We start from the raw sequence: 26,003 nt of genomic DNA on the forward strand, positions 1-26,003 counted from the left end.
TAGAGCTCTCGTCAAAGGACGAACAAACCATTTTATTTTGTGCGCCCTTTTTTCTATTTTCTTTGGGAGCAGTTGCATGGAAAATTACAGAAACTTTAGTAAAAGGCAGGAAAACTTATATGTTGAAATAATGGATCGCTACAGACAAAATATGATTCCAACTTAAACTGGAAATACACCGTAAAGTGTCCTTAGGCTATACAAAAATTTTTGAGCCCAAGGTACAGAAATGTGGTGTCACTGTAAGCAAAGTGTTCTTATACACGAAGTCACTATAGGCGAATTCTACTGTAGTTACCTTCAAGAAGTTGAAATTTACTGCATTTTTATAAATATTTTCAGGTTCCTGATGAGGGCTTAAGTTAAATCGAAAACGTTTGACTGTTAAACTCATTTGTAAATATGTAAAATATATTATTATAATGCTCAAACCTGTTGTATTGTTGTGTCTTGCCTGTCTTTGGTACATATTGATTAATTGCCAAAAACAATTAGCCTAATTTAGCCAAATCAGTTATCAAAACTCGCCAAAAAAAAGCCAAATCATAAATATGAAGCTAAACGTCTTAAAAAATTGCCAGATTTCTGGACTTTGGCGATAAATTCGCCAATATGGTAACCCTTCTCCAACAGACAACAAAACAAAAGTAGAACCGCGCATGCGCAGTGCAGCGCCGATATATCTGCGAGAAAAGTGCATTATTGCGCAAACTCAGCAAACACGCACTAAGCAAGACACAACCACGTGCAGAGAAATCAACGGCAATTAAAAACTGAAATTTCAATACAAAAGTAACTTGTAACTGTAACTGTTGAAAAAGTGCTAAAATAGGAACTAGTTACCGCGTTTCGTTACTTTTGGAAAATAGTAACGAAGTTACCGTTACAGTTACTCAAAAAGTAACTAGTTACAGTAACTAGTTACTTTTGTAACTGGTTACTGCCCACCTCTGGAGCTAAACGCGTCAAGACGTGTTCCCCTTACGACCATCAGCACTCTTGATAACGCACCATGGCCGATCTTCATAGCAACTGTCCATACAAATCTTAAATATATCAGCTAAAGCTATGTGGGCTAATAAAGCTATAGCCTAAATATATGTTGTTTATTTTATTTTTTTGTAACATTTTCTTTTTTTATTTTCCCTTTATATCTTAAATTTTTCTGAAGGTGTTGCGACCATGCCAAGTTTCTTTCAAATCAATAACTTACTTCGGTCTCAAACACGTTTTAACGTTCGCGTTTTGTCGCTTCTACCCTTTTCTCGACCTTTGCTATGTTGACGTGTATTGTTTTGATACGATGGTCAGAAATAAAAACAACTGAACTGAACTGTTATATGTTATTTGTTGTTATCGGTAGCCCACCACTTTTAATTTTTTATGTTTTATCTGGCAACACTATTATGTTAGAAGAAAAGAGAGTGGGGTATTTGATTCTCAGTTACTTAGTCAATTCCCAGTTCCCACTGTGGTTCAAATGAAATAAAACGTTAACAGGATCGAGCATATAAGTAAAAACCAAGATAAAAACATTTGTAAAGTGTTGTGAGTATGAGGTTTTCAGTTGCTATGCAACATTACTTCATTTGAAGGCAAAGGTTTGATTACTTTTATACAGGCACTCAGGTTAATTAAAGTCTTCAGGGTATGACATGTTAGTGGCAAGGATAAACAGGTCACTTGTGATGAGACTGATTTGTTTAATGATGTTAAAAGTCTTGAATCAAAGCTATTTCAGTGTCACATTTGATATCCTACCGGTAGTTCATTTATGACATGTCATGTTCTAATCACAATGTTTTCAACGAAATAATGAAGTGGACAAGCTCAAACGATATTGGCGACTATCATTAACTTTTTCTGTGACTTTTCACAGCTAAATAGGCATAAATAGATTGATATTAAAAATACTTATATATACACTATACAGTATATATATATTAGTGCAGACAGTGTACACCGTTTTGCCTTCCGGCCTCCGGATGCAACCTACGGTAATTCGTACCCTGAACAGTTCGTATCCTGAAAAGATCGAGGGAAAAAAATTAAAAAAATCCGAAGTCGCTGATCGCAGTTTCCGCAAACAAACAAAAACTGTTGCTTAGGATCATTACCACAAATTTTAAAATGTTTTGCGGAAAGTCTGATTAACCCTAACCCTTTTAAAATGATTGCGGAAACTGCGATCAGCGACTTCGGCAAACTCTTTGGATCAATCCTGGAAATTTTAAAATGTTTGCGGAAACTGCGATCAGCGATGTTCTATTTTTTTCTCTCGAGCTTTTCAGTTTGTTTGTTTGCGGAAACTGCTTTTTTTCTCTCTTTTCAGGGGGAAAATATAAAATGTTTGCGGAAACTGCGATCAGCGACTTGGTTTTTTTTAAATTTTTTCTCTCGATCTTTTCAGGGTACGAACTAAGTTGCACCCCCGGCCTCCTACAGTATATATTATTATATATCAATTGTGAGATATAGGGGATAATTTTTTTTTGTTCTGACATAAAGAATTATGAAACCTAAAGATCTTCCATTTTACGATGTTGTCAGTGAAGAATCTGACAAAATTTTGAAAGAAGTGACACCCAGTTTGTTGGAAGAAAAAGTGTCAAAGTAAGATAGTTTTACTGGCTGTGGTTTCTAATTTGATTGTATCAATTCACAGTGTAGATTCAAACGATCTGTTATAGCCTGATGCTGCCGGTTCTTTTTGGCAATATCAAATTACACTAGCTTTCGGAACACAGTTCCCTAGTCATGTGCTATGACGAGTGGTGTTGAAGTCAGTGAGTGGTTCTTTAAAGTGGCTCTTTTGTCGCTTTAAAGAAGAAAGAGCCACTTTAAAGAGCCACTCACTGACTTCAACACCACTCGTCATAGCACACGACCAGGGAACTGTGTTTCGAAAGCTAGTGTAATTTGATATTGCCAAAAAGAACCTGCAGCATCAGGCTATAACAGATCGTTTGAATCTACACTGTGAAGTTAGCAACGATCATGCTGCTAAAAGCGAAACTCATTCAACTACATCTAATTTACAAACAACATATCTCATATTAAGTAACACTTTCACAGCTGTCATGCTTGTGCCCTATACTGTAGTTATGAGGGTGTCAGCAGTAGGGGTGTTCAATTTCGATATTCGATTTCGATTAAGGTGATATTCAAAATTTGTTTTTTGTATAAGACATATTCGAAATTATAGCCGCCTTTTCGGCTGAACGCGTTGAAAGTAACGCGAGTGGCGCGAAATCTGTCTTGTCGCATTTTGCAAGCGAAAAAAGACTTTGACGCATGCGCATTGTCGATCACGTGACTATCACACGCTCTCGCGGGTCTAACGGCCAGTCCTGCACCAGGGATGCCAGGTTGGCATTTTTAATGCCAAATTTCACAAATTTCTCTCAAGAATGAAGATAGCTAGGTTGTGCAATGGCAGAAAGTGTAGGCTGAGCTTTGTCGTAGTTTTATCCATTTTTTACCGAATCCATAGGCGCCTAAGCCGTGGGGGCAGGGCGTAGCCAGACCGCAGAACAAGGGGGGCAACTTTTTTTAGGGGGGGGGGGGGCCGAAAAAATTTAAATGGGCAAAATCATTGTAGCTGTTGTAGCAAAATCAATTGTAGCTGTTGCTCGAGAATGCTGAGATTTTGCCAAGGGGATGGGCAAAATTTTTTTCAGGAGGGGAGGCCCCCCTGGCCCCCAGCTGGCTACGGGCCTGCGTGAGGGCCAGGCCCCACACATATTTCTGTGTGGGGGCAACTTTTTATGCTGTATTGATACATAAAACAATAGATGAACTAGCGATCGGCAGCAGGAAAACACTTTTTGAATGCAAACCGCAACAGCTTCGCAATAAATAATCACTAGAACGAGTTGCGATGCTACAATCCAACACCAGATAACAAAATCTGTCATATTTACATCAATAATCAATGTAAAAATGACTGATTTTGCTTCCTGGGACATAGCAAAAATCTACCATTTTGTGTCGATTCAATGTCATCAGATGTTGAATGCACCCAAAAACAACATAATTTGCTTACGTAGACGGAGCGTGCGTTTAGCTTTATGCTCTTGCAAACATACTCGATGTCGCTTTCGAGTCGAAACCTCTGCACTCTGCAGTGAAATGTCGCGGCAGTGAATCGCTCACTATGAAAATGAACTTGAAGTGTTTGGGATCCCAGCGACCTCGGCCCCAGCGGAGCGATCACCAACTTGGGCCTGGAGCTGTAGACGTTATTTTGTGTTCTTTTTTCGCAAATTTTCATGGCTAGCGAATTCTTTTGTCGTTTCTTTCAATAAAATCACATTTTGCAGTTTGGTGAATAGTTGTGATATTCGAAATTCGGAAATCAACAATAAATTGAAATTCGAATTTCGAATATTCAAGTAATCGAAATTGAACACCCCTAATAGCAACTGATTTATCCCCTAAAAAGATCAAGATAAAAAATGGAGCAGCGCCGATGTCACTGATTTGAGTCATAATTTGTTGGAAGTCAATCATTGAATTGTTATGATGCACCACTAAGCACTAACCTCAACCTAAGCCTGACAACCTAACTCTTAGCTTAATCGTAACCTTACTGATTTTTGAGAAATAAAAGATTCCTAACCTCCCAATAAAGTTGAAAAAAAAACTGCAGAAAATTTTGATTAGCAACATCGACACTGCCCAAAACCCAAGTGCCCAACTCTTCACAAAACTATAAAAAAAATTGTAGGAACTCTAGGCAGCGACTTTGGCACTGCTCTAGTGCTCTATTTGTATCTTGATTTTTTCAGGGGTTGACTTTGGGAAATGCAGACTTGTTCAGTGGACGAATTAATTTGCAGTTTGCACCTCGGTAGAGGTGAGTAGTGTGTTTCAACAAGCTTAAACCTCGAGGTAAACTAAGAACATTTTATTGGATAGCTAGCACCTTATCCACTGGTACACGACAACTGGGCGAGACAAACTGGGCGATACCCACTTGGGCGAGACCAGGTGGGCGATGAGCCAAGTGGGCGATGGACCAAGTGGGCGACGGCCAAAGTGGGCGACGTAAGCGAAAGTTTAAAATACAATGATTGATTTGTGGAAGAGAGGCAATGAGAGTTCTCACGCTGAGTTTCACGAAGCATTGGAAGCAACATTTTTATTATTTTTTGTAGTCTAGTAATAGCGCTTGCTGTTTGATGTTAATTTGCATTGTGAGATCATCTTGACACATTATTTTGCAATTTGCGGCGTCAGGGTTTATCGTGAAGCTTAAGAGAAACCTCTCAGAAAAGAGACAAACGAATCGGAAAAAATATGACTTAATTTTTACTTTAAAATACAATGATTGATTTGTGGAAGGGAGGCAATGAGAGTTCTCACGCTGAGTTTCACGAAGCATTGAAAGCAACATTTTCATTATTTTTGTAGTCTAATAATAGCGCTTGCTGTTTGATGTTAATTTGCATTGTGACATCATCTTGACACATTATTTTGCAATATGCGGCGTCAGGGTTTATCTTGAAGCTTAAGAGAAACCTCTTAGAAAAGAGACAAACGAATCGGAAAAAGTAATAAAAGGTTTCTGCAGACTTTTAACCTCAGTTCTGGCTTCTCGGTGTTTTGGAAATTGCTAATCATATATATTATAATTGTAGGATTGTAAAAAGGATTCAACCAAACGTATAATAATCAATAAAAAATCAACCAGGTTTGGTAACTACAAAAATTTATTTTTGTAAATAAAACTTTTGTAGTTACCAAACCTGGTTGATTTTTATTGAATCGGAAAAATTATGACTTTTAATTTTTGCTTTAAAATACAATGATTGATTTGTGGAAGGGAGGCAATGAGAGTTCTCACGCTGAGTTTCACGAAGCATTGGAAGCAACATTTTCATAATTTTTTGTAGTCTAGTAACAGCGCTTGCTGTTTGATGTTAAGTTGCATTCGTTTGTCTCTTTTCTGAGAGGTTTCTCTTAAGCTTCACGATAAACCCTGATGCCGCAAATTGCAAAATAATGTGTCAAGATGATGTCACAATGCAAATTAACATCAAACAGCAAGCGCTATTACTAGACTACAAAAAATAATGAAAATGTTGCTTCTAATGCTTCGTGAAACTCATCGTGAGAACTCTCATTGCCTCCCTTCCACAAAATAATCATTGTATTTTAAAGTAAAAATTAAAAGTCATATTTTATACTGACAAGCTTCGATAACGGTTAGGGAGCGTTCATAACTGACTTCAACCACTCTTTGGCTATTCGTTTGTCTCTTTTCTGAGAGGTTTCTTTTAAGCTTCACGATAAACCCTGACGCCGCATATTGCAAAACAATGTGTCAAGATGATGTCACAATGCAAATTAACATCAAGCAGCAAGCGCTATTACTAGACTACAAAAAAATAATGAAAATGTTGCTTCCAATGCTTCGTGATACTCAGCGTGAGAACTCTCATTGCCTCCCTTCCACAAATTAATCATTGTATTTTAAAGTAAAAATTAAAAGTCATATTTTTTCCGAACGATTAAACTTTCGCTACCGTCGCCCACTTTGGCCGTCGCCCACTTGGCTCGTCGCCCACTTGGTCCGTCGCCCACTTGACTCGTCGCCCACTTGGTCCGTCGCCCACCTGGTCTCGCCCAAGTGGGTATATCGCCCACTTTGTCTCGCCCAGTTGTCGTGTACCGCTTATCCACTACGCCATCCTACTACACTCTCGTTAGCGTTGAAGGCTTAGACAGTATAATGAGAACTAGATCGTTAGAATCTACACTGTGAAGAAAGCAACAGATGTAATGTCAATTGATAGAATTAATGTACCGTACTCAAAAAAAAAACAAGCACACGAGGGCCCATAGGCGCCGACTTTTATTTTTACACGGGGTGGCGGATAGCACAATATGGCAACCTAAAAACTTAAGCCAAGGGAATTCGCTTTCCCACGATTTTTGATAGCTTCTCCCTTCAACAGCGATTATCCTGCTCGTGCTCGGTTCTTCCACCTCCTTGATCATGCTAACGCCTTTCGGCAGTGGCACACTTTCGTTTCGTTCAGGCGTTTGGTCACTTTCATGCTGGCTGAAATCCTGACTAGACGCAACAAAAAATGACTCAATGGAGGGCTGCAATTTTGAACGCTTTTTCGGTGGCACCTTTAAGCTGAATAAAACTGGAATGTCGGCGAAAACTTTTACTGGACTTTTCGTAATTTTTTCTATGATGTAACAAGCAACTCCTATGTGAGATCAATAAATTCCCGCCTCAGACTTTTACTGGACGACTTTTCGTAATTTTTCTATGATGTAACAAGCAACTCCTATGTCAGACCAATAAATTCCCGCCTCACAGTTTGTCACGCCATATTACTGCATGAAGTAGATAACAAAGTAGAAATTAAAGCATGAAGTAGATGACAATACACTCCAATTGAAATTGGAAAATAATTCAAAATGCAAAATCTTGAGCAATTGAAAAAGGTTGCTTTTATTATTGGGAATTGGCAGGGGGTGTAGCTTTCCTCGAATAGAATCATGTAAACGTGGAAATTTGCAAAACGTTAAAACTGCTACTTTACTAAGTGCACTTTTTAAATGAAACTCAAAAAGTTTCAAAAATTGCATTTTTTTAATGAAATTTGAAAATAGATATTTATTTATTCATTTAGGCCTTTAGGGGGTGGAGCTTTCAATCATCGAGATAATTTTAATTCCAAGTATTTGATAGCTGTCGTAATTTATAGCGATATTATAAGCAGTTTAAAAATTTAAAAAAAATTTTTTTGAGGGAGGCAATGGAAAGATCGTATTTTATTGATTAATAAATCTCATTGTAAACCTGACAAATGTAACAATGACTTATGACAAGTAACAAATAAAACGATCGCAACAACAATAAGGAAAAAACTCGTAGCCACGTGTTGCGTAATCTTCACGTAGCTTGCTTGATGTTACGCGAGTATCATGCTTGTGACAAAAACAATCATTTTGTTCGCAATACTGTATTGGTTTATCCCTTGCTTTACATTGACTTGAAGCGAAAACCAATGATCAAAAAAAGATTGAAACGTCCGTTCAAATTACATTTATTTGCAGTAAGTAATGTAACCTAAACGGGGTGGCTGCCACCCCGCCACAGCGGTTACGGGGTGGCGTGGCCACCCCGTATCCCCGTAAGTCGGCGCCAGTGCACGAGGCTATGTATTGTGGCTTAAAGAAGTAATATTTAAGACTTACACTACTAAAAAGGGAGCTTTGGCTATGCACATAAATATCTTGCCAAGTGTATTTTCAAAACTTAAATTTTTAATACTATATGATTTGTGACTGCCTTTTTATGTCAGGGCTCGAGTATTCGTTGAGGACAATACTAAACCATTGCAATCTGCCTTGGCTACACTAGCTCGTGCAGGAATTGCTTTCAAGGAGCGAAGTTCGAAGCTATACTTTCACATTAACCAACCCGACACTTTATTCAATGTGTCTGTGATCGGAGGATCTGCCATCACTGGCTGGATGTTGAATGCTTTGTTTTTTCGAAAATGTAAGTGTAAGGAAGCAATAAAAATATGCTGGTGCTGGCTTATGGTCACTATTTTGACAGGATTGCAGTACCATTTTATCGTTTCTAGCGATAATTTGTAGATAATTGTCCTGATGAACACCGACGCTTTTCAGTATCATTTCAGCTGGGTTGAAGACTGTGTTTCTTTGCAGCTTCTCATCAGGAATGTTCCTCAATCCTCATTATTTCAGAATATTAAGTCATTAAATTACATTGAAGGACATGTTTTAAAAAAAGAAAGCTTATAAGCGAACAGGTCTATAAGAATAATTCCCCAGTAACAACACTTCAACAATCGGAAACTTTACTCTGCCAATCTCGGTAACCGGCCCTGCGCCAAAAGCCTCTACAAGTTTGCGAAACTACCAGTAATAACCTATCAAGGCTGTGTCAGTCGAGGATAAAGATTCAAAACCAACCAATTAAGAAGACCATGTAAACATTTTAAAACTATGGTAAAGAGCTTATTAAAAATGGAATGATCATAAAATTTTGGACGTAGCTTAAATGTGTCCGCTGATGACAACTGTTTGTAAAAGCACAGCAATTATGAATAAAATTATCTCTTTTTAACGCTCAGTTTTTCAATCTCAATCAAATAACTTTGTCGGTTACGCAACACCCTAATATTAACACGTTTCGCATGGTGCAGCTGGTCGTTTGCAAAGAATGGTTGCACCTTTTACTCTCGGAGCTGTGGCTGCTGCTTATCTACACCCTGATACCGCCGTATCTCTTTACAAAAGCAGTTACAAGTTCGGGAACACTCAACTTCGTCAGCTCAAAGATAAGATTTCCGGAAGATAATGAAGCGATTTATCATTGCCTATGTTTTACTATTGTTATTTATCATGTCGTTTTTATTTGTCGTCTGTCCACAACAATAAATATAGGCCTAATATCAGCTACAATGAGCGATCGTCCAGGTTGCCAATAATCTGAAAACGTTGTTAAAACCTTAAAAGGGGTGCGTGCGTGAACAGTTGCCATATGGGATTGTTCTCAGACTTAGAAATCATAAAACTGTATTTTGAACAATAAATATTTGTGCTGTTTATGTTTTGATTACTTTTTCATTTTTTCGATGATCAAGTTTAATTTATTTAGCCCACAACAGAGGCACCAAAATAATTTTTTGAGTTTTGTTTCACCACAGCAGTTCTCTTGTGAACGTATCGCACTCATAAATATCTTTTGGTCTTGTTATGACGCGCCAACAACGAATTCAGACGCATATATTTAATTTACAAAGTTTTATTTTTGCCTTAAACGACAAAGTAAAATGCATAGGCCTAACGACATTGTTTGCAATAGGCTACAAACCCCATTTTTGCATTGGTACCAATATCGGAACATTTTTTAATGTAGGCCTACCTATCTCCGAAACGACGTACGTTTTAGACCGTCGCTTGAGAAGTGGTTGATACACATTTCCGCGATTGGTTTTCTTGCTTACTTACTATTACAGTAGAATTCGCCTATAACGGCTTCGTTTATAACGTCAATTCGCCTATTACGTCACATTTCGCTCGGTCCCGGCAGAATTCCTATCTTTTATGTACATTGTAGTTCGGCTACAACAGCATCGCCTATAACGTCAATTCGCATGTAACAGCACCTTTTATTGGTCCCCAGACGTCTTTTGTTCGTTTATAACGTCACTTTAAGCCATCACCTATTCACCTTCACCACGAACGGTCAGTCTTTTAATCCAGTTAGCGCTGCTGCTTGCAAAATTGTCTTCCCTTTATTTTGCTACGTCGTTCGCAGCAGGGACTTTAATTAACTGAATTAACTTTTTTCCCGCGTGAAAAGTTATCACGTGTAAAAAGCAGCTCTACAGCTGACCTTTAAACAACTCAAAGCAACAGTTGTACATGCAGTACTGTATAAACTAATTAACTGAATTAACTTTCTGTACCTTTCGCTGTAGTTTTTTTTTTAACAATTTCTTTGTTTACTGTATTTTCTGCGTGACTTTTGTCAGTTTGGTGGTACACAGTAAACCTGACTGGATTATACACCTCTTTCTTTAATCAAAAGACAGTTTTGGAATAGTTTGCGGTAGTTCGTCTATAACGTCAATTCGGCTATAACGTCAGTTTTTGCGATCCCCTAGAGGTGCCGTTATAGGCGAATTCTACTGTATTCTATTATTACCATACGGGTTAGGAATAAGTTGTCGCAATTTGTGGCATAAAAACGATGTTAGGAAGTGTGTTATTGATCGTTTAAAGCCGCGATTTACTTACTTTGGACACTTGATGATACGATAGGCTACTTCAATCTTGCAAAAATAAGTCATCGTATTAATTAGTCAATTATTATCATTCTATATAATACCTCATGAAGGCAAGTTGGCCAATGGCCATGGTGGCCAACGTACCCACCCACGAAATGGGCCAACTTCCCTGCATGGCAACCATCTTGTAAAAACTAAAATTTATGTCAAACTATCGAGCTTCTAACAACGGTTTCACCGTCAAAGTGAGCCTTAATAACCACTCTAGCGCTGCACTCACTAAATAATAACCTTTCTTATATAGTAAGAAAAAACTCAATCGACATCTAAAAAATTCTAAAATCCAAAAATTTTTAAAATCATAATTTTTCATACAAAAATCGTGCTCACATGTTTATACTGCTTGCTAGAGCCTCCCAACCTGGTGATAAGGTAGTTTCAACAGCACTTTCCCAGTATGCGTACGATACGTAACAATAACTATTGTAGCCTAGTTAAAAAATTATTTAGTGTGGACCAACTTACCTGAGTCTCCCCTACGTTTGAGACATGAAATTTTAGCTATAGGCCTATTCTTTTTTTGGAATTGTTGTGTTTGTAGACTGTCTAAGAATACTCAGCACAAGCATATATATGATTTAAAAAGTATATTGAAACGTTAGGTAACAGTAAGCTTCTTTGTTAGTTGACTTCAGTCTTCAAGCAGTAGGGGAAGTGCGGGACCGATGGGACACGGGGACCGAAGGGACATCGCGATATCTTGCCCTCTAGTGAATAGTTTTTTGCAATATTGATTTTGGACACAAAATATGTATCTCAGGTTGCGCACGTGAAAGGAATAGGATCTAGCTCAACTGAATAAACAATGGCGGCAAAATATTAATTTTAAGACCCTAAAATAAATTGTAGTTATAGGATTAAAAAAAATCTGTGGAAAATATCAGAAATAACAATGATTGACAATAAAGTTGTTTTAAATCAGTGATATAAGAAGCAAGGTTTGTGATACTAATGGAGTTTCAGATGTCAACAGCATGGACAGCAGAAAAATATTTCTCAAAATTGCTGATTGCGGGACCGATGGGACAAGGGCATTTTAAATAGGCATTTTAATTTGTCTTTCCAAACAATGAGGATGTTGCCTCAATTTCTCAAAAAGATATAGAAAAAATAATCCTTGCCACAACCAGTTGATATAACAACACGCCTAAGCGGCATTCTACGTTTCTCAGAGATTGTTTCGTCTGTATAGACAATCTATACATGGATATTGCAATTGCTTACGAACATTGACAAAGGAACTTGACTTTTCATGTTGATTTTTCACTTTTAATGTAAATAACCAATTTCAGTTCATAAAATCACTTTTTGTACCTCTTTTGTGCAATTTTAGATATGTCCCATCGGTCCTATAACACTGTCCCATCGGTCCCATAGGTATGGGACCCATGGGACAACCAACAACATTGATAAAATATTGAATAACTCAATAACTAAATATAACATTTCAATAATTTTTACATCATAACTTGTAAGTCTGTGGATCTACAAACTATGAAAAAATGGGCGACGTAGCACTTATGTTGGAGTCGCTATTAACAAATAAAAAAATCTGTCCCATGGGTCCCGCACCTACCCTAATAAGCACATTTTAAACAAAATCAGTCATTGTACAAAATCGGTGTTTCCACTTTTAAATATAAAAATCAATTACCAATTTAAGCTGATGGCGATGCAACAGGAATTAAAACGTTATGTACCTACTGAAAACGTTTAGTAGCCCACCGTCCAAAATGTTTCGATCCAAACCTTTCATTGTTTGGTTATGTATTGAAAGAAACCAGGGATATCTATCCCTGAAAGAAACATCACAAAAGCGCAACAGAAACCGCAAGGAAAGCTAATCATTTTCGAATGGGGTCATCAATGCTTCAAAAATGTTTCTATATATTGGAGCAGTAGCCAGTAGGTACTCTCGCTTGTGTGGTTCGAACTTGATGCATAATTGTCTTCTTCAGACTCGCACGTATGAATGTCTTCTACCTGTTGAGAGGTTTGTGTCAAAGTCGTTTGATTCTTAATGAACATATGTATGTAGGCCTAGGCTATGTAACAGTCAAAGGTAGGCTACACCTACATACCTGTTCAGTGGCGTACGCAGGATTTTCTCAAGGGGGGGGCCAGAGTAGCGTAGCCAGGGATTTTGAAAGGGGGGGGGTTTTGACCACCGGCGGGCGAAGCCCGTCAGCGTTTTCTTTTAAGACGAGGGTCTGGGGGCCCTCCCCCAGAAAATTTTGAAAAATTACTTTGAATTTGGTGCATTCTTAGAGCATTTTCAACAAAAACGTGGGTATAAATATTCCTGTAAAATGGCGCTGTCAGGTGGCATAAAAGGATAAGATCATGTTTTCTTTGGCATTTTTCGGAAATAAAGCTAAGTCTCTATGTTTTCTTGTTGTTAATTCCTGGCTGAGATGTTTGAATGTTTGGTATTGGCAAAACTCGCTTTTTTAATGCAGTTTTGTTTAAAATTAGGCAAGTTTTTTTTTAGACTGAAAGCATCATTCCCAAGCATAAAGAGACTGAAAGCATCATTCTCAATATCGTAACGTCACACGCGTGCCAAAGTGGAGTTGTAACCCCCCACCCCTCCCCCATGTATTTCGTATTGGCTTAGTCTATAAAACAACATTGTTACAGTAATTGCTTTGACAGAGCAAAGCAAAACATATTAAATGCCTTAATCTACGTCGTTAATTACAAAAAAATTTTAAAGGGGGGGGGGCAATGCCCCCCCCCCCCTGCGTACGCCACTGTACCTGTTCATGTATCACCATGTGTCGCTTTTTTGCTGCTGGACTCGGAAAGTATGCATTGCATTCCTTGCAAACGCGTCTCTCTAACTCTCCAGGTTTGCAATTTACTTAAAATAATACTTTCTAAACCGGTCAAAATTTGCAGCCACAAAAAGGGCCAAATAAGGCCAAATAATGCTGCCTTGCATGTTCGACTCCGGCCATCCGCCCTTGCTGTTGTTTCTCTGGGCAAGAAACTTTACGATAATTGCCTCTATCCAGTGATCGATTTCGAGTAATGGGTATAGTAGCCTACCAAATTTAAGTCATAAGTAGAGTAGACAACCGGAAACAGACATTGCCGTCGGCTGCAGCGTGGGTCAGGTGTACGTCGGAAGGAAGGCGTACACCCAGTGTTGGGCGCGATAACTCATTTTTCAGTTAAGCGATAACGACAAATCAAAAAAAGTTAAGCGATAACGATAAACGATAAATTATCGCCGATAATGTCCGATAACGATAATTTTTTTTTCTTGATTGGCGCTGCCCCATCCCATGCAGCACGAACTGTTTTCATCAACATGACGAAAAATCGAACGTAATATACTGTAGTTTAAAAGGACAAAACTTTTTGTAAGTTATGCATGAATAGAATCGCAACAGCGGCAATAAGTATCGAATCTTCAACCTCTTGATCCAGAATCAAACCACTGAGGTAACCGCCATGCTCATAATTATACCTTCAGATAGGCTACCAGTTGGCTGCTTTTATCAATTGAGTTACACACTTGCACTGCCGCTTACGTGCAGTAGGCAAAATAATTAAATCAAATGAAAATACCATAAAAAATTTCAAACTTTGTATTTTGCTTTCTGCAGGGCTGTTTACAGCAAAGTCAGCAATAATTTAGTGGGAATAAAAATATAAGTAGTAGTGGGAATAAAAAGATTTGATTGAGGTAGGCTATGTCGCATAGGTAAATGAGAAAGGTAATACTGTATTTAGCATAATTTTACCACGCAACTCGATGCGCCTATTGTCATGCAAAAACTACTACAAGATGCAAAAAATATGATGTCGGTCTGCATGTCAAATGCTTCAAGCATTATCATATTCCGCAATGACAGGTTTCAGTGATGTTGTGTTACTTTGCTAATTTTCATCTTCATATTTTTTGAACTTTTATTTCAATAAAATGCTCAAAGACAATAATGACATGACAAAACATGAACAAGACATTTCCCATTTATCACTTTGAGCGATAAGTAAAATGTAATAACGCTTAAGCATTACGCACAAGAAACTTGTGAAATTTGATAACGGATTTGCCTAGCGCAGGGGTTTTCAACCTTTTTTTGCTCATGGCCCACTAAATTAGTAAAAAAATGGCGTTGGCCCATTAACGTTTAATGAAAAACACCTAATGAAAAACTTCATCAACGAAAAACACCAAGTTTCAACAACACAATAAATTAATCAGCTGAACATTCACACAAATTTAATGAGAAGGTTGTTGCTGTAGTTTGTCCACAAGACTTTGTATTCTGGGTGCAGTCGATGAGAGTGCGCAGCGTATGTCAGCTGCAACTTCAAGTCTGTTGCGCGGCTTGGATTTTATGTTCAATAGGGATGAAAATGCTGACTCACACAACCACGTGCTGGTGAAAGGCAGTAGTTTCATAAGACAATTTTTGCTGATTGTGTGACAGGCACATCTTCAAATAGGTCACGACAGCCTGAGTCATTTCTAAGGTCAATTAATTCATCTCGCAACTCGTCATCCACTTGCTCCATATTAATACGAAATGGATTCCTCACAAGTGTGAAAGCATCTCTGCTAAGCTCTGGAAAGTAGGATTTGAATTCAGTTTGTAGAGTACCAAGGTGGTCTGCCACTTCATCCCTAATCTCATCATCCACATCAGATATACATGCAAAACTGTGAAACATGTCAAAGTTACCATTTGCCACTTTACGTCTCCAATTGCCCAGCTTTTCAACAAATGCCCTTATAAAGTCCACAAACTGAATGATATCTTTTCCTTTTCCTTGCATTTTTAAATTCAGCTGGTTCAAAGCTTCAAAAATATCCACCAAATATGCCAAGCAAGAAAGGAACTTTACATTTTCAAAATTTACTGCAAGTTCAGGTTTTGCTGTTCCAGAAAGATCTTTATCTCATCATGGAGCTCAAACACTCTGGCTACAAGGTTACCTCTTGACAGCCATCGTACTTTGGTGTAGTAGAGAAGTTGCTTATGTTCATAATTTAGGTCTTCACACAACTTCCGGAACAATCGAGTATTTAATGCGCTGTTTTTGATATAATTGACGCTTTAAACGACCACATCAAAAGCGCATTTAAGACCGTCAGGTAAGGTTTTTGAAGCTAATGCTGCGCAATGAATAAAGCAGTGAGTGGTCACAAGATTAGGTGCTTTGTTCTTTACGAGCGTCTGAAATCCACTCTTGGCACCTAACATGGCTGATGCGCCATCAGTGCACACACCACACAAACTTGCCCAACTTATGTTCTCTTTATCAAAAAAATCCTCGACCTTAGCCATTACATCTTTTGCCTTTGTGGTGGTTACCAATTCACTGCAAAAGAGCAGCTCTTCTTTCACATTTTTCTCTGTTACATAACGAACAAAGGCCATTAGTTGAGCTGCTGAAGAAACATCTGTTGATTCATCCAGTTGCAGAGCACTTTTAACTTCGGTGACCACTTGCTCTTTTATACCATTCGCCATAAGATCAATTCTTCTCTGAACTGTGTTGTCCGACAAAGGAATTGCCTTTATCTTTCTTCACTTTCTTCACTTTCTTCACTTTTCTTTCACTTTCTTCTTTAAGCTCTGTGGCCCACTGAAAACAGCGTCATGGCCCACTACTGGGCCATGGCCCATAGGTTGAAAACCTCTGCCCTAGCATCTTATATATAGGACGGTTTTTTTCTCAAAAAGTACAAACACAATTAGGAAAAAAATAATTGTGATATGTTTTTTAGGTCATAATTATGCAATATTTAAATTTTCCGAATTTTTTTTTTAAGTAGGCCTACTTTCACTTTCGGCACAAATGGGTTAACTTTTTAAGTTAAATGGCACTTACGCATTTGGTTATTATTTTTGGATTAAAGTTATATCGCCAAGCTAGAAAAAAATCGATCTTACAGTCTATAACCGATCTTGTGTTGTTATTGTGTATGAGTTTTGTCTTTTAAACTGAGTTTGTGACGTAACCGCACGTCTCAAGGCAAGTTCTTACAATTTTAGTTAATCTACTCATCTAAAGATTTAATGCCCTTAAAACAGTAAGTTTCATGTTTTGACGCGAGAGATTTTATTTTTTTACGACAATTACTAAAAAGTAATTAACACTTCCAACGAAAAAGGAAAACACAAGAATAAAATAGTTGATCGTGAGGTGGCGCGAAAGACCATGTTTCCGATGTAAAAGCGGCCTCGTATTGCGACACTTTCACAAACCACTTGCCAATTTCTTTCGCTTCGCTTCAAAAGAATCTGTACCGCCCGTGCGCTTACATTTTAATTGTAAAATTCATTCGCGATTGCCGAATGCAGCAAAACAACAAGAGACTTGTTGCATGCATTTCATTGCATTGCAATTTGCAACTCTAAAAATTATTGTGTTGTCAGGGCCGTCGCTGCAGGGGGGCGTGCCCCCTTCCCCAGTGGCGTAGGAGCATATGCTGCCGCCCCTGGCTTTCGTCGAAAATGCCGCCCTAAGTAGACTGCAGCAAATTTTGAAATAGTTTCATTGGTAGCCATCTTTTCAATAAAAATAATTGCAAAGCGTCTCAGAAGTTCTATATTGCTTGAGCAGTGCCGGTCTTAGGGTATTTCGGGCCCTATGCGGAATGTGCTTTGCGGGCCCCAATGACAATGATCCAATTCAGTAGCGTAGCTCAGTATTTTGAAAGGGGAGGGTGAGTTTGACGGCCGGTGGGCGAAGACTGACGGCGTGTTCGCGGAAGGCGACACCCAGCGGTGTGGGGTCTGGGGGGGCCTCCCCCAGAAAATTTTGAAAAATTACTTTGAATTTGGTGCATTCTGAGCGCATGTTCAACAAAAATTTGGGTATGAATATTAACTGTAAAATGGTGCTGTCCGGTGGCATAGCAAAAGGATAAGATCATGTTTCTCTGGTATTTTTCGGAAATAAAGCTGAGTCTCCATGTTTTCTTGTTGCTAATTCCTAAAGCCGCAACTGACTTCAAGGATAACGGGACTTGCTTGTGAATCGAATTGAATTTTTTCCATTGGAAATGACAAAAATTACTGCTTTTCCTGAGTAAATTGCGGGCCTCCTAATTTGCGGGCCCTGTGCGATCGCACGGTTTGCACACCCATAAGACCGGCACTGGCTTGAGAAAGAAGCCTCACTGTCTCAGCGTTAAGGCAAAAAAAACAAAAGACAAAAAATGGACAACAAATGTATTAGGCAAATAAAAGATCAATAGCTGCCTCAAAATTGAACTTTTCGAGATTTCGCCAAAGCAAAATCAGCGATAATATCTTCAAAATCAAGTTTTTGAACGTAGTCTCTGTCTACAGAAAGAATCGATAGAGCTGATAGCCGATCATCATTCATGGTAGAACGTAAATACGGCTTTATCATTTTGAGCTTTGAGAAACTCCTCTAGATTTATGACGCAATAAATGTTACTAAGAATTGAACACCAGACGGAGTACAGGCTACAGCTATCCAACATCACGCAAGAAGCAACTCGAGCTTTTTAGCTGTTGTTCTATCCTTAAATTTTTTAAGGTGTGCTAGCTGTGTGCACAGTGCAGCCTCATTTTGCCGCCTCCTTGCAGCCTGCCGCCCCTGGCGCAGAGCCAGAGCCGCCAGGTGGCTGCTACGCCACTGCCCTCCCCTGACAACGACCTGTGCACACACACTTCAGGCACTGAAGAAGAACTGGTTTTAAATTTAGTATTATTAACTAGGTGGGTAGTAAAAATATTACTTTTCATGGTCTTTCCGCTTGTGTGTTGATCCAAAATAAAATTTATCGGCGATAATCAAATATTGCCTTTGGCGATAACGATAAACGCTAACTGAAAAATAATTAAGCGATAACGATAAGCGATAAAAATTTATCGCCGATAATTATCGCCGATAAATTATCGCCGATAATGCCCATCACTGCGTACACCGATGCATAGCGCTCAAGTCCGCTTTCCCGCAATGCAGGGTAAAGATATGAAAAACAAAACAAACAAAAGGCCAGATTTTCTGGTCTTATTTGCATCAATTTTTTTAAGCCAACTGCAATTTAAAAAGGCCAGATTTTTGGAATTTGGCCTAAAAAAAGGCCATCTGGCAAGCCTGATGTTGTTCACTCACATCAAAGCAAGCTTTGTGATGTAAGAATGCTGCCTTGCAATTTCGCAATGCGAGGTTTTAAGCACTTAGAACCTGTATGGAATTACGGGAATTACCGTACCGTAGTTGATACTTGATAGAGATTTTGTTGGTGCTGAATAGGTGCTGTTGGATATGATTTCAGCTTAATTTAGTATCCAAACGACGATGCCAGCCAGCACAAATAAACTACCGTACTCGTAAGCGTTACGTAAAGTTTTGCTTGAACCCCCGATGTGACGCTAACGTAACGCTTTTCATAACCCCCCCCCTCCCCCTCGATAGCGTTACGTAATATTTGAACTGTCCCACAGACATTTATCAAACGAAAACACTAAAAGAGGTAGGCTATCAATGACCTCGATAAATTAGGCTATACAAGTCTACGGGGAAGCCATAGAGATGTGGGGCACTGCTTTTGAAGTTCAGAATAGGCTACCCCAATTTTCACGTATTTCAAAAACCACTTGGGCCTATCGTAGAGTGACAAAATTCGCAACTGGTGATCTTAGATCACTTCTTTTGTGTGATCTTGCATTTTAAAATTGAAATTTAGCCTACTTGGTCTACTAGATAGAGGCATTTTTTAGAACTCGTACTGTACAAAGTAATTTGTGACAACTAGGGCCACTAGCGTACGCAGGGGGGGGGGCCATTGGGCCATGGCCCCCCCCCTTAAAAATGTTTTAGTAGTTATAACGACGTAGATTAAGGCATTTAATATGCTTTGCATTGCTCTGTCAAAGCAATTAACAATATAGACTAAGCCAATACGAAATACATGGCCCAATCCACCTACCCCACCCCACGCAGGTATGCCAATGTAGCATAGTGTTCTGAAAGCCTATTATAGTGAGACAAAAATGGATAAAGTCTAAACTAAAACCATACTGGGATATCATGAACACGTCTGGGATATCAATGGCCAGTGGCGTAGCCAGGGGGGGGGTTGGGGGTTACAACCCCCTTTGGCACGCGTGAGACGTCACGATATTGAGAGTGATGCTTTCAGTCTAAAAAAAACTTGCCTAATTTTAAGGCAGTGGCTATTTGACCGGCTCCGGTTTTTGAATCTGAAACACTATTTGACCGGTCATGACGTCACTACATAAGCGCTTTTTTCTCTTTCTCTTTCAAAGCAACAGACGAGAAGCGCCGATATAAGTTCTAACTTCAACACGTAATCTTCAACTCAGTCCGTGGCGCGTGCGATACGTTTCCGGCTGCCACTCTAGAGGGGATGAGTTCGATACTGTCCGGAAGCATTTTTTTTTTTTATCTAAATTTTGACCCGAAGCGCATTTTTGTGGTCAATTTTTAATTTGAGTAGCCTACAGCCCATTTTTTATGTCTTTTCAAATGTGAGTAATAATGTTAGAGTTTTTTTAATTTGCTGGAATTTGAGAATTTCTCTTGGTAATTTTCCGATCGTCATAAGTGAACGTGTGTTGCCGAACGACCCTACATTTTTCTCTCAAGTTAGTTATATACAATACTTCTTTAAAAAATGGTTTCACCAATATCATTTCTTTTAAAAGAAGTATTGTATATAACTAACTTGAGAACTATACTTGAGAACTATTAACTAACTTGGACTGTAGGCTACTCAAATTAAAAATTAACCACATAAATGCGCTTCGGGTCAAAATTTAGACAAAAAAAAAAGAAAAAAAATAATGCTTCCGGATGGTATCGAACTCATCCCCTCTAGATTGGCAGCCTGAAACGTATCGCACGCGCCACGGACTGAGTTGAAAAATACGTGTTAAAGTTAGAACTTATATCGGCGCTTCTCGTCTGTTGCTTTGAAAGAGAAAAAGAAAAAAAGCGCTTATGTAGTGACGTCATGACCGGTCAAATAGTGTTTCAGATTCAAAGACCGGAGCCGGTCAAATAGCCACTGCCTAATTTTAAACAAAACTGCATTAAAAGAGCGAGTTTTGCCAATACCAAACATTCAAACATCTCAGCCAGGAATTAACAACAAGAAAACATAGAGACTTAGCTTTATTTCCGAAAAATGTCGAAGAAAACATGATTTTATCCTTTTGCTATGCCACCTCACAGCACCATTTTACAGGAATATTCATACCCACATTTTTGTTGAAAATGCTCTCAGAATGCACCGAATTCAAAGTAATTTTTCAAAATTTTCTGGGGGAGGCCCCCCAGACCCCCCACCGCTGGGTGTCGACTTACGCGAAAACGCCGTCGGGCTTCGCCCGCCGGTCGTCAACCCCCCTTTCAAAATTCCTGGCTACGCTACTCTCAATGCCCCCCCCTTGAGAAAATCCTGCGTACGCCACTGACTAGGGCTATGGAGTCGCGAGAAAAATATACGACTCCCATTCCTCGGGTTATAACTGGCCGACTATGGTTTCATATTTTTTAGGGTTGCCAATTTTTTTTTCACTTTTGTTTTAATTTGTTTCGTTTCAGTAGTGCACAAAATTGAAACGGCGACGTTCACAGTAACGAACAAGAAACAACACTTCTATTTTCTGCTAAAGTTTCAAGCGCAATAGCATTCAAGAAAACAATATTTATAAAAAAGGTATTGCAAACAAAAATTTTATTCATCGTTTTGCATCGAGTCGGAATGGGCTTTTTTTAACGACTCCAAACAGGCCAAAATCCCTCCGACTTTACAGTTCACGTGGCAGCTACTATCATTAAGCTACTGTTACTCTGATACGTGTCCAATGGTCCAAGAAAAGTCGATATAAATGAAATAGCCTATCAGTCTAATTTGGTCAGTGTAGTTATCTCAAATTTGAAAAAGTTTTTTTGTGTTGATCATAATAAAAACGTCAATGTTAGCGTATGATAAAAAAATGATTTAACTTTGTTCACAATTCTATTTTGTAAGTCCCAAAAATCTTTTTGCTCTTTTGACCCAATATTAGATGTTTCAACGATTTGAGTTACCTATGTAAAGTGGTTTATTGCAGCAAAAAAAAAATCAGACCAAGAATTGTTTAGGGTCTGAGTATAAACAAATACATTAAATGTAAAACATGCTGCCTATTTTTTGGATAGCTTTTTCTTGTTTGAAGCAGTTTATCTGATCGCGGACCTCTAAGCTTTTTTGATAGTAGACAACAGTAGGCTAACTAAGTTGCCAGATGGGTAAATAGTGCAATAAATATTGATATAATCCGGTGAAAGTTGAAACTTGTTCGTTCAAGTAGGTTTAACAGATTGTATTATTTTTATCTAAAGTTTAAAAAAAAATAAATGCCCGTTTTGCTCCGCCTTCCCCTGTAGTAGGCTAACCAACAATCAGGGGGGAAATTGTCTCCCAAGAAATATTTTAAATAAACTTAAACATTTCAATCTGTGTTACACCCAGACAGGGCCGTTAACAGGATTTCTCGGGCCCGGTACCAATTTATTTTCGGGCCCCCTTCATCGACAAATTTATGAATATAAAGGTTGTGTACAAACTTTTATTGATGTCGTTTAAGCAATGATTAGTTAACAAATCTTGCGCAATCTTAAAATTTCTTGAACCGCAAAACTTAGCCTACTATCTCTAACTAGCGGTTGCTTTTTTGAACTTTTGTTTGTCACATGGCGCTAGTATTACTTCACGATTCCATTGATGTTTCACTGGTCATTCTAGGCTCATAAGAAGAGAATTTACAGCACTGCAGACAGTTAAAAAGTTTTCAATTTGATTTGGAAAAGGTGTTTGGGCCTAGGTCAACCATTTGCTGATTGCTGCAATCTGAAAAGCGGTTTTGATCCAGTAATCTTCTTACCTGTGCCATTTCAGTTTTCCTGTTTATTTTAAAATTCGTGTTTCGAGTAATATTCGTAGCTAGGGGAAATCACTAGCCTATACGGTACTAGACTAAATTCTTATTTTACTGTTTGGTAGCAGAAGTGGCTATTTTACTACCAGAGAGCTGAAGTGGGGCCGGTACCCAGAAGGGGGCCCGGTACTTTACCATCTGACGACTGAAATGGCTGCTTTAACCTCTGATGGCAATTCCTTTAGATCTGATTATATTAAGATCTTGATAATGTTTGAAGCCGCAGGGAATCTTTTAAATCCGGGCCCCTTAAATATTCTGGGCCCGGGTCCAAAAGTACCACCTAGACCCCCCTGTCAACACTCCTGCACCCAGAGATGGGCAAGATCACCAGTATTGGTGATCTTGAAGATCAAGATCAAGATCACCAAGAATAGTGGTCACAGCGGTAAACCATAATCTCTTCGTGGGAAAATTGTAATATAAGATTCCCGAATCCGTTCGTCTGAATGTAATGACCGAAAGAAACACTCCTTTGAAACGTTTATTCAAAATTGTATTTCTGTAAAATTAGCCACCTGGCTGTCGAAATTGGAATGCAACACCGTACACCTCTAAAACTTGTCACTACAGAACAAACTACTTAGATAAAAGACGGAAATTTTCGTCCAGCTGACAAGCACTAAGCAAACCAGTTAAACATGCGACCAACCTCTTCAAGCAACAATTTTAAAATGAATGACCAGAATAGATATCAATATCTCAAACTCACGTACGCAGTACTGTGACGTAATAGTGAAAGACATTGTCACGCAATTCAAACAGGTGTTCAAAGGTGATGATGCAATATTTCATGTTTAACAGGTTTGACACAAGTCTTACGAACGATGGTGCAATTTTGGCTCATTTTTAGGAAAAATTCCATGACGTAAGATTCAGTAGACCTGAACGGTTTTATTGGACGTTTGATTTGTATAGAGATTGGCCGTAACAAATAGGTGATCTTGAAGATCAAGATCAAGATCACCAAACTAAGTGATCTTGAAGATCAAGATCAAGATCGTGATCTTGAAGATCAAGATCACTTTCAAGATCACTTTTTGTGTACTTGAAAAAAAAATGAAGTTTTTGATCAATGATGTTGCAAAAAATAGTTACTATACTGTATAAGCAGCAACCTGGGTAAAGGTACATAATTGGTATTGCTAACTTTTACTTTTAACTACTCGGTCGCTGGCCTAAGAATTGTAATGAGTTAGTTACTGTTGCTATTAGGCCTATCAATTGTTGACGTAGTTTGCGTAGAATCGCAACGTCACCCCAAGGCCGAGGTTAATTACAGTAGTAGCCTACTGAAAAAGCAATTAGTTTTATGCTTTTTATTTATAATAAATAAATAATAATAAAGTTTGAACTGCATCATTTTTTACCAAATTTTTGTCTGGTTTATGTTGGAGTTTTTATTCGTGTTACTAAGTTGTTTTAACTTTCACTGTGTTATGTCAATGTTTATTGCACCATTTACCCATCTGGCAACCTCGATACTGTTGTCTGCTATCAAAAAAGTTTCAGAGGTTTGCGGTCAAACAAACCGCTCCATACTCAGACCCTAAACAAGTCTTGGTCTGGTTGATTTGCTGCAATAAACCACTTTACATGACCAAAGTCGGCTAGAGTCCAGATTTTTTAACACCGCCATTCTACACTTTTGAAACATCTAAAATTGGGTCAAAGAAAGCAAACATTTCTTTAAAATTCACACATGGAAATTGTGAACAAAGTTAAGTCATTTTTTATTATACGTCAACATAAAGTACACGGAAGTTGACTTATTTATTATGACCAACACCGAAAACTTTTTCAATTTTGAAATGGCAACACTGACCAGATTAGATGGAGATTTTAAATCGTCTTTTGTTCGACACATACCAGATTAGCAGTGGCTTAATGTTAGTAGTCGCCACTAACTACTTTGTACAGTACAAGTTTTAAAAAATGCCTCTATGTAGGAAGGAAACTTTAATTTTAAAGTGATCTTGATCTTATTGTTCTTCAAGATCACACAAAAAAAGTGATCTTAGATCAAGATCAAGATCACCAAAAAAAGAGTGATCTTCAAGATCACGCCCATCTCTGGTTACACCATCATTTGACAGAGTTTTAGCCTAGCCTACTGTTGATTTAGGTTCATAGTAGCCTAGTCTACTTTCAGAATGCGCAATTTTAAGGTAACTTAATTTAAAAAAATGGGGGGAGAGCTAGAGATTTACGTATACGCCGCATAGGCTACTTGCGGCGTAGACTTTTTGTTTACCGTAACGCTTGCGACCACATTTTTTTGGATAGTTTGCGCTTGAGGCTACGCCGTAAAGTTTTCTCGGTTTTTTAGTGCATAGCGTCAACGCATACTTTTCAATGTCTTTTTTTCGCTACAACACGCCAATACCTTCCAGCGCTGCAGTTGAAAAAATGTTTTCAATGGGCAAAGACATATTGGAACCAAAACACAGCAAAATGTCAGATGAACACTTTCAGATGCTTGTGTTTCTTCGTGGAAATTCAAAATAAAACTTGTTTGTTTCGAGTGGTTTATACCGTGTGAATGTTTGGGACCTAGCAAACAAAGTGAGTTTGCGCTAGTGTATGCGCGCTGACGCCGCCAACATTTTTTACAAGTTACGTTGACGCATACGGCGTATGGTTTTTCGAACGTTTGCGTTTACGCTGACGGCGTCAATATTTTTTGTATGCGCGTACATCACTGGGGAGAGCCCCTCCAGGTGTTTTGCTTTTGCCGACTCGTTGCCGGGCTCACTAACGTGCGATAATGCTGATTTGCTCCTCCCGAAATTTTGCGCTGGTTATGCTACGTAGGCCTAACTTACCTGTGGCCTAGGCTACATATATTTTTACATCAGGTCTTATCAAGCCTAACTTTACTTGTGCCAACATCTGAACAATTATTCAAAGAGTTTGAGAAAGCTTTGAGAGGGAAAGCTACATGGGCAGTAGCAGCCTATACGTACGATCCGCCCACTCCATTTCCGCCTCGTGAGCTTAGTGGTTACGCGCCTGACTTAAAATCTCGAGACGCTGAATCCAGTGGCGTAGGAGCATATGCTGCCGCCCCTGGTTTTCGTTGAAAATGCTACCCTAAGTAGACTGCAGCAAATTTTGAAATAGTTTCATGTTCAAGCAATCTTTTCAATAAAAATAATTACAAATAATGTGCCGCGTCTCAGAAGTTCTATATTGCTTGAGA

At 38.6% G+C, this 26,003-nt stretch overlaps 3 protein-coding genes across 3 annotated transcripts; 1 reads left to right on the forward strand and 2 right to left on the reverse strand.

Annotated features, from left to right (window-relative positions):
* Positions 1-2,415: 2,415 nt before the first annotated feature.
* On the forward strand, positions 2,416-11,616 carry LOC145769363 (uncharacterized). The gene is made up of 3 exons (XM_082580977.1): positions 2,416-2,613; positions 8,331-8,530; positions 9,204-11,616. Exons 1-3 carry the CDS (start codon positions 2,513-2,515, stop codon positions 9,356-9,358), a joined length of 456 nt encoding a protein of 151 aa, XP_082437103.1. The 5' UTR covers positions 2,416-2,512; the 3' UTR covers positions 9,359-11,616.
* A 3,650-nt stretch (positions 11,617-15,266) lies between these two features.
* On the reverse strand, positions 15,267-15,644 carry LOC145769033 (general transcription factor II-I repeat domain-containing protein 2-like). Its single transcript, XM_082580632.1, has one exon. It carries the CDS (start codon positions 15,642-15,644, stop codon positions 15,267-15,269), a length of 378 nt encoding a protein of 125 aa, XP_082436758.1.
* A 281-nt stretch (positions 15,645-15,925) lies between these two features.
* LOC145769034 (protein FAM200C-like) lies at positions 15,926-16,342 on the reverse strand. Its single transcript, XM_082580633.1, has one exon. The coding sequence runs from the start codon at positions 16,340-16,342 to the stop codon at positions 15,926-15,928; it is 417 nt and encodes a 138-aa protein (XP_082436759.1).
* Between the last annotated feature and the right edge of the window lie 9,661 nt (positions 16,343-26,003).

Source organism: Aplidium turbinatum, chromosome 4 (assembly GCF_918807975.1).
Source record: "Aplidium turbinatum chromosome 4, kaAplTurb1.1, whole genome shotgun sequence".
NCBI classification, from domain to species: Eukaryota; Metazoa; Chordata; class Ascidiacea; order Aplousobranchia; family Polyclinidae; genus Aplidium; species Aplidium turbinatum.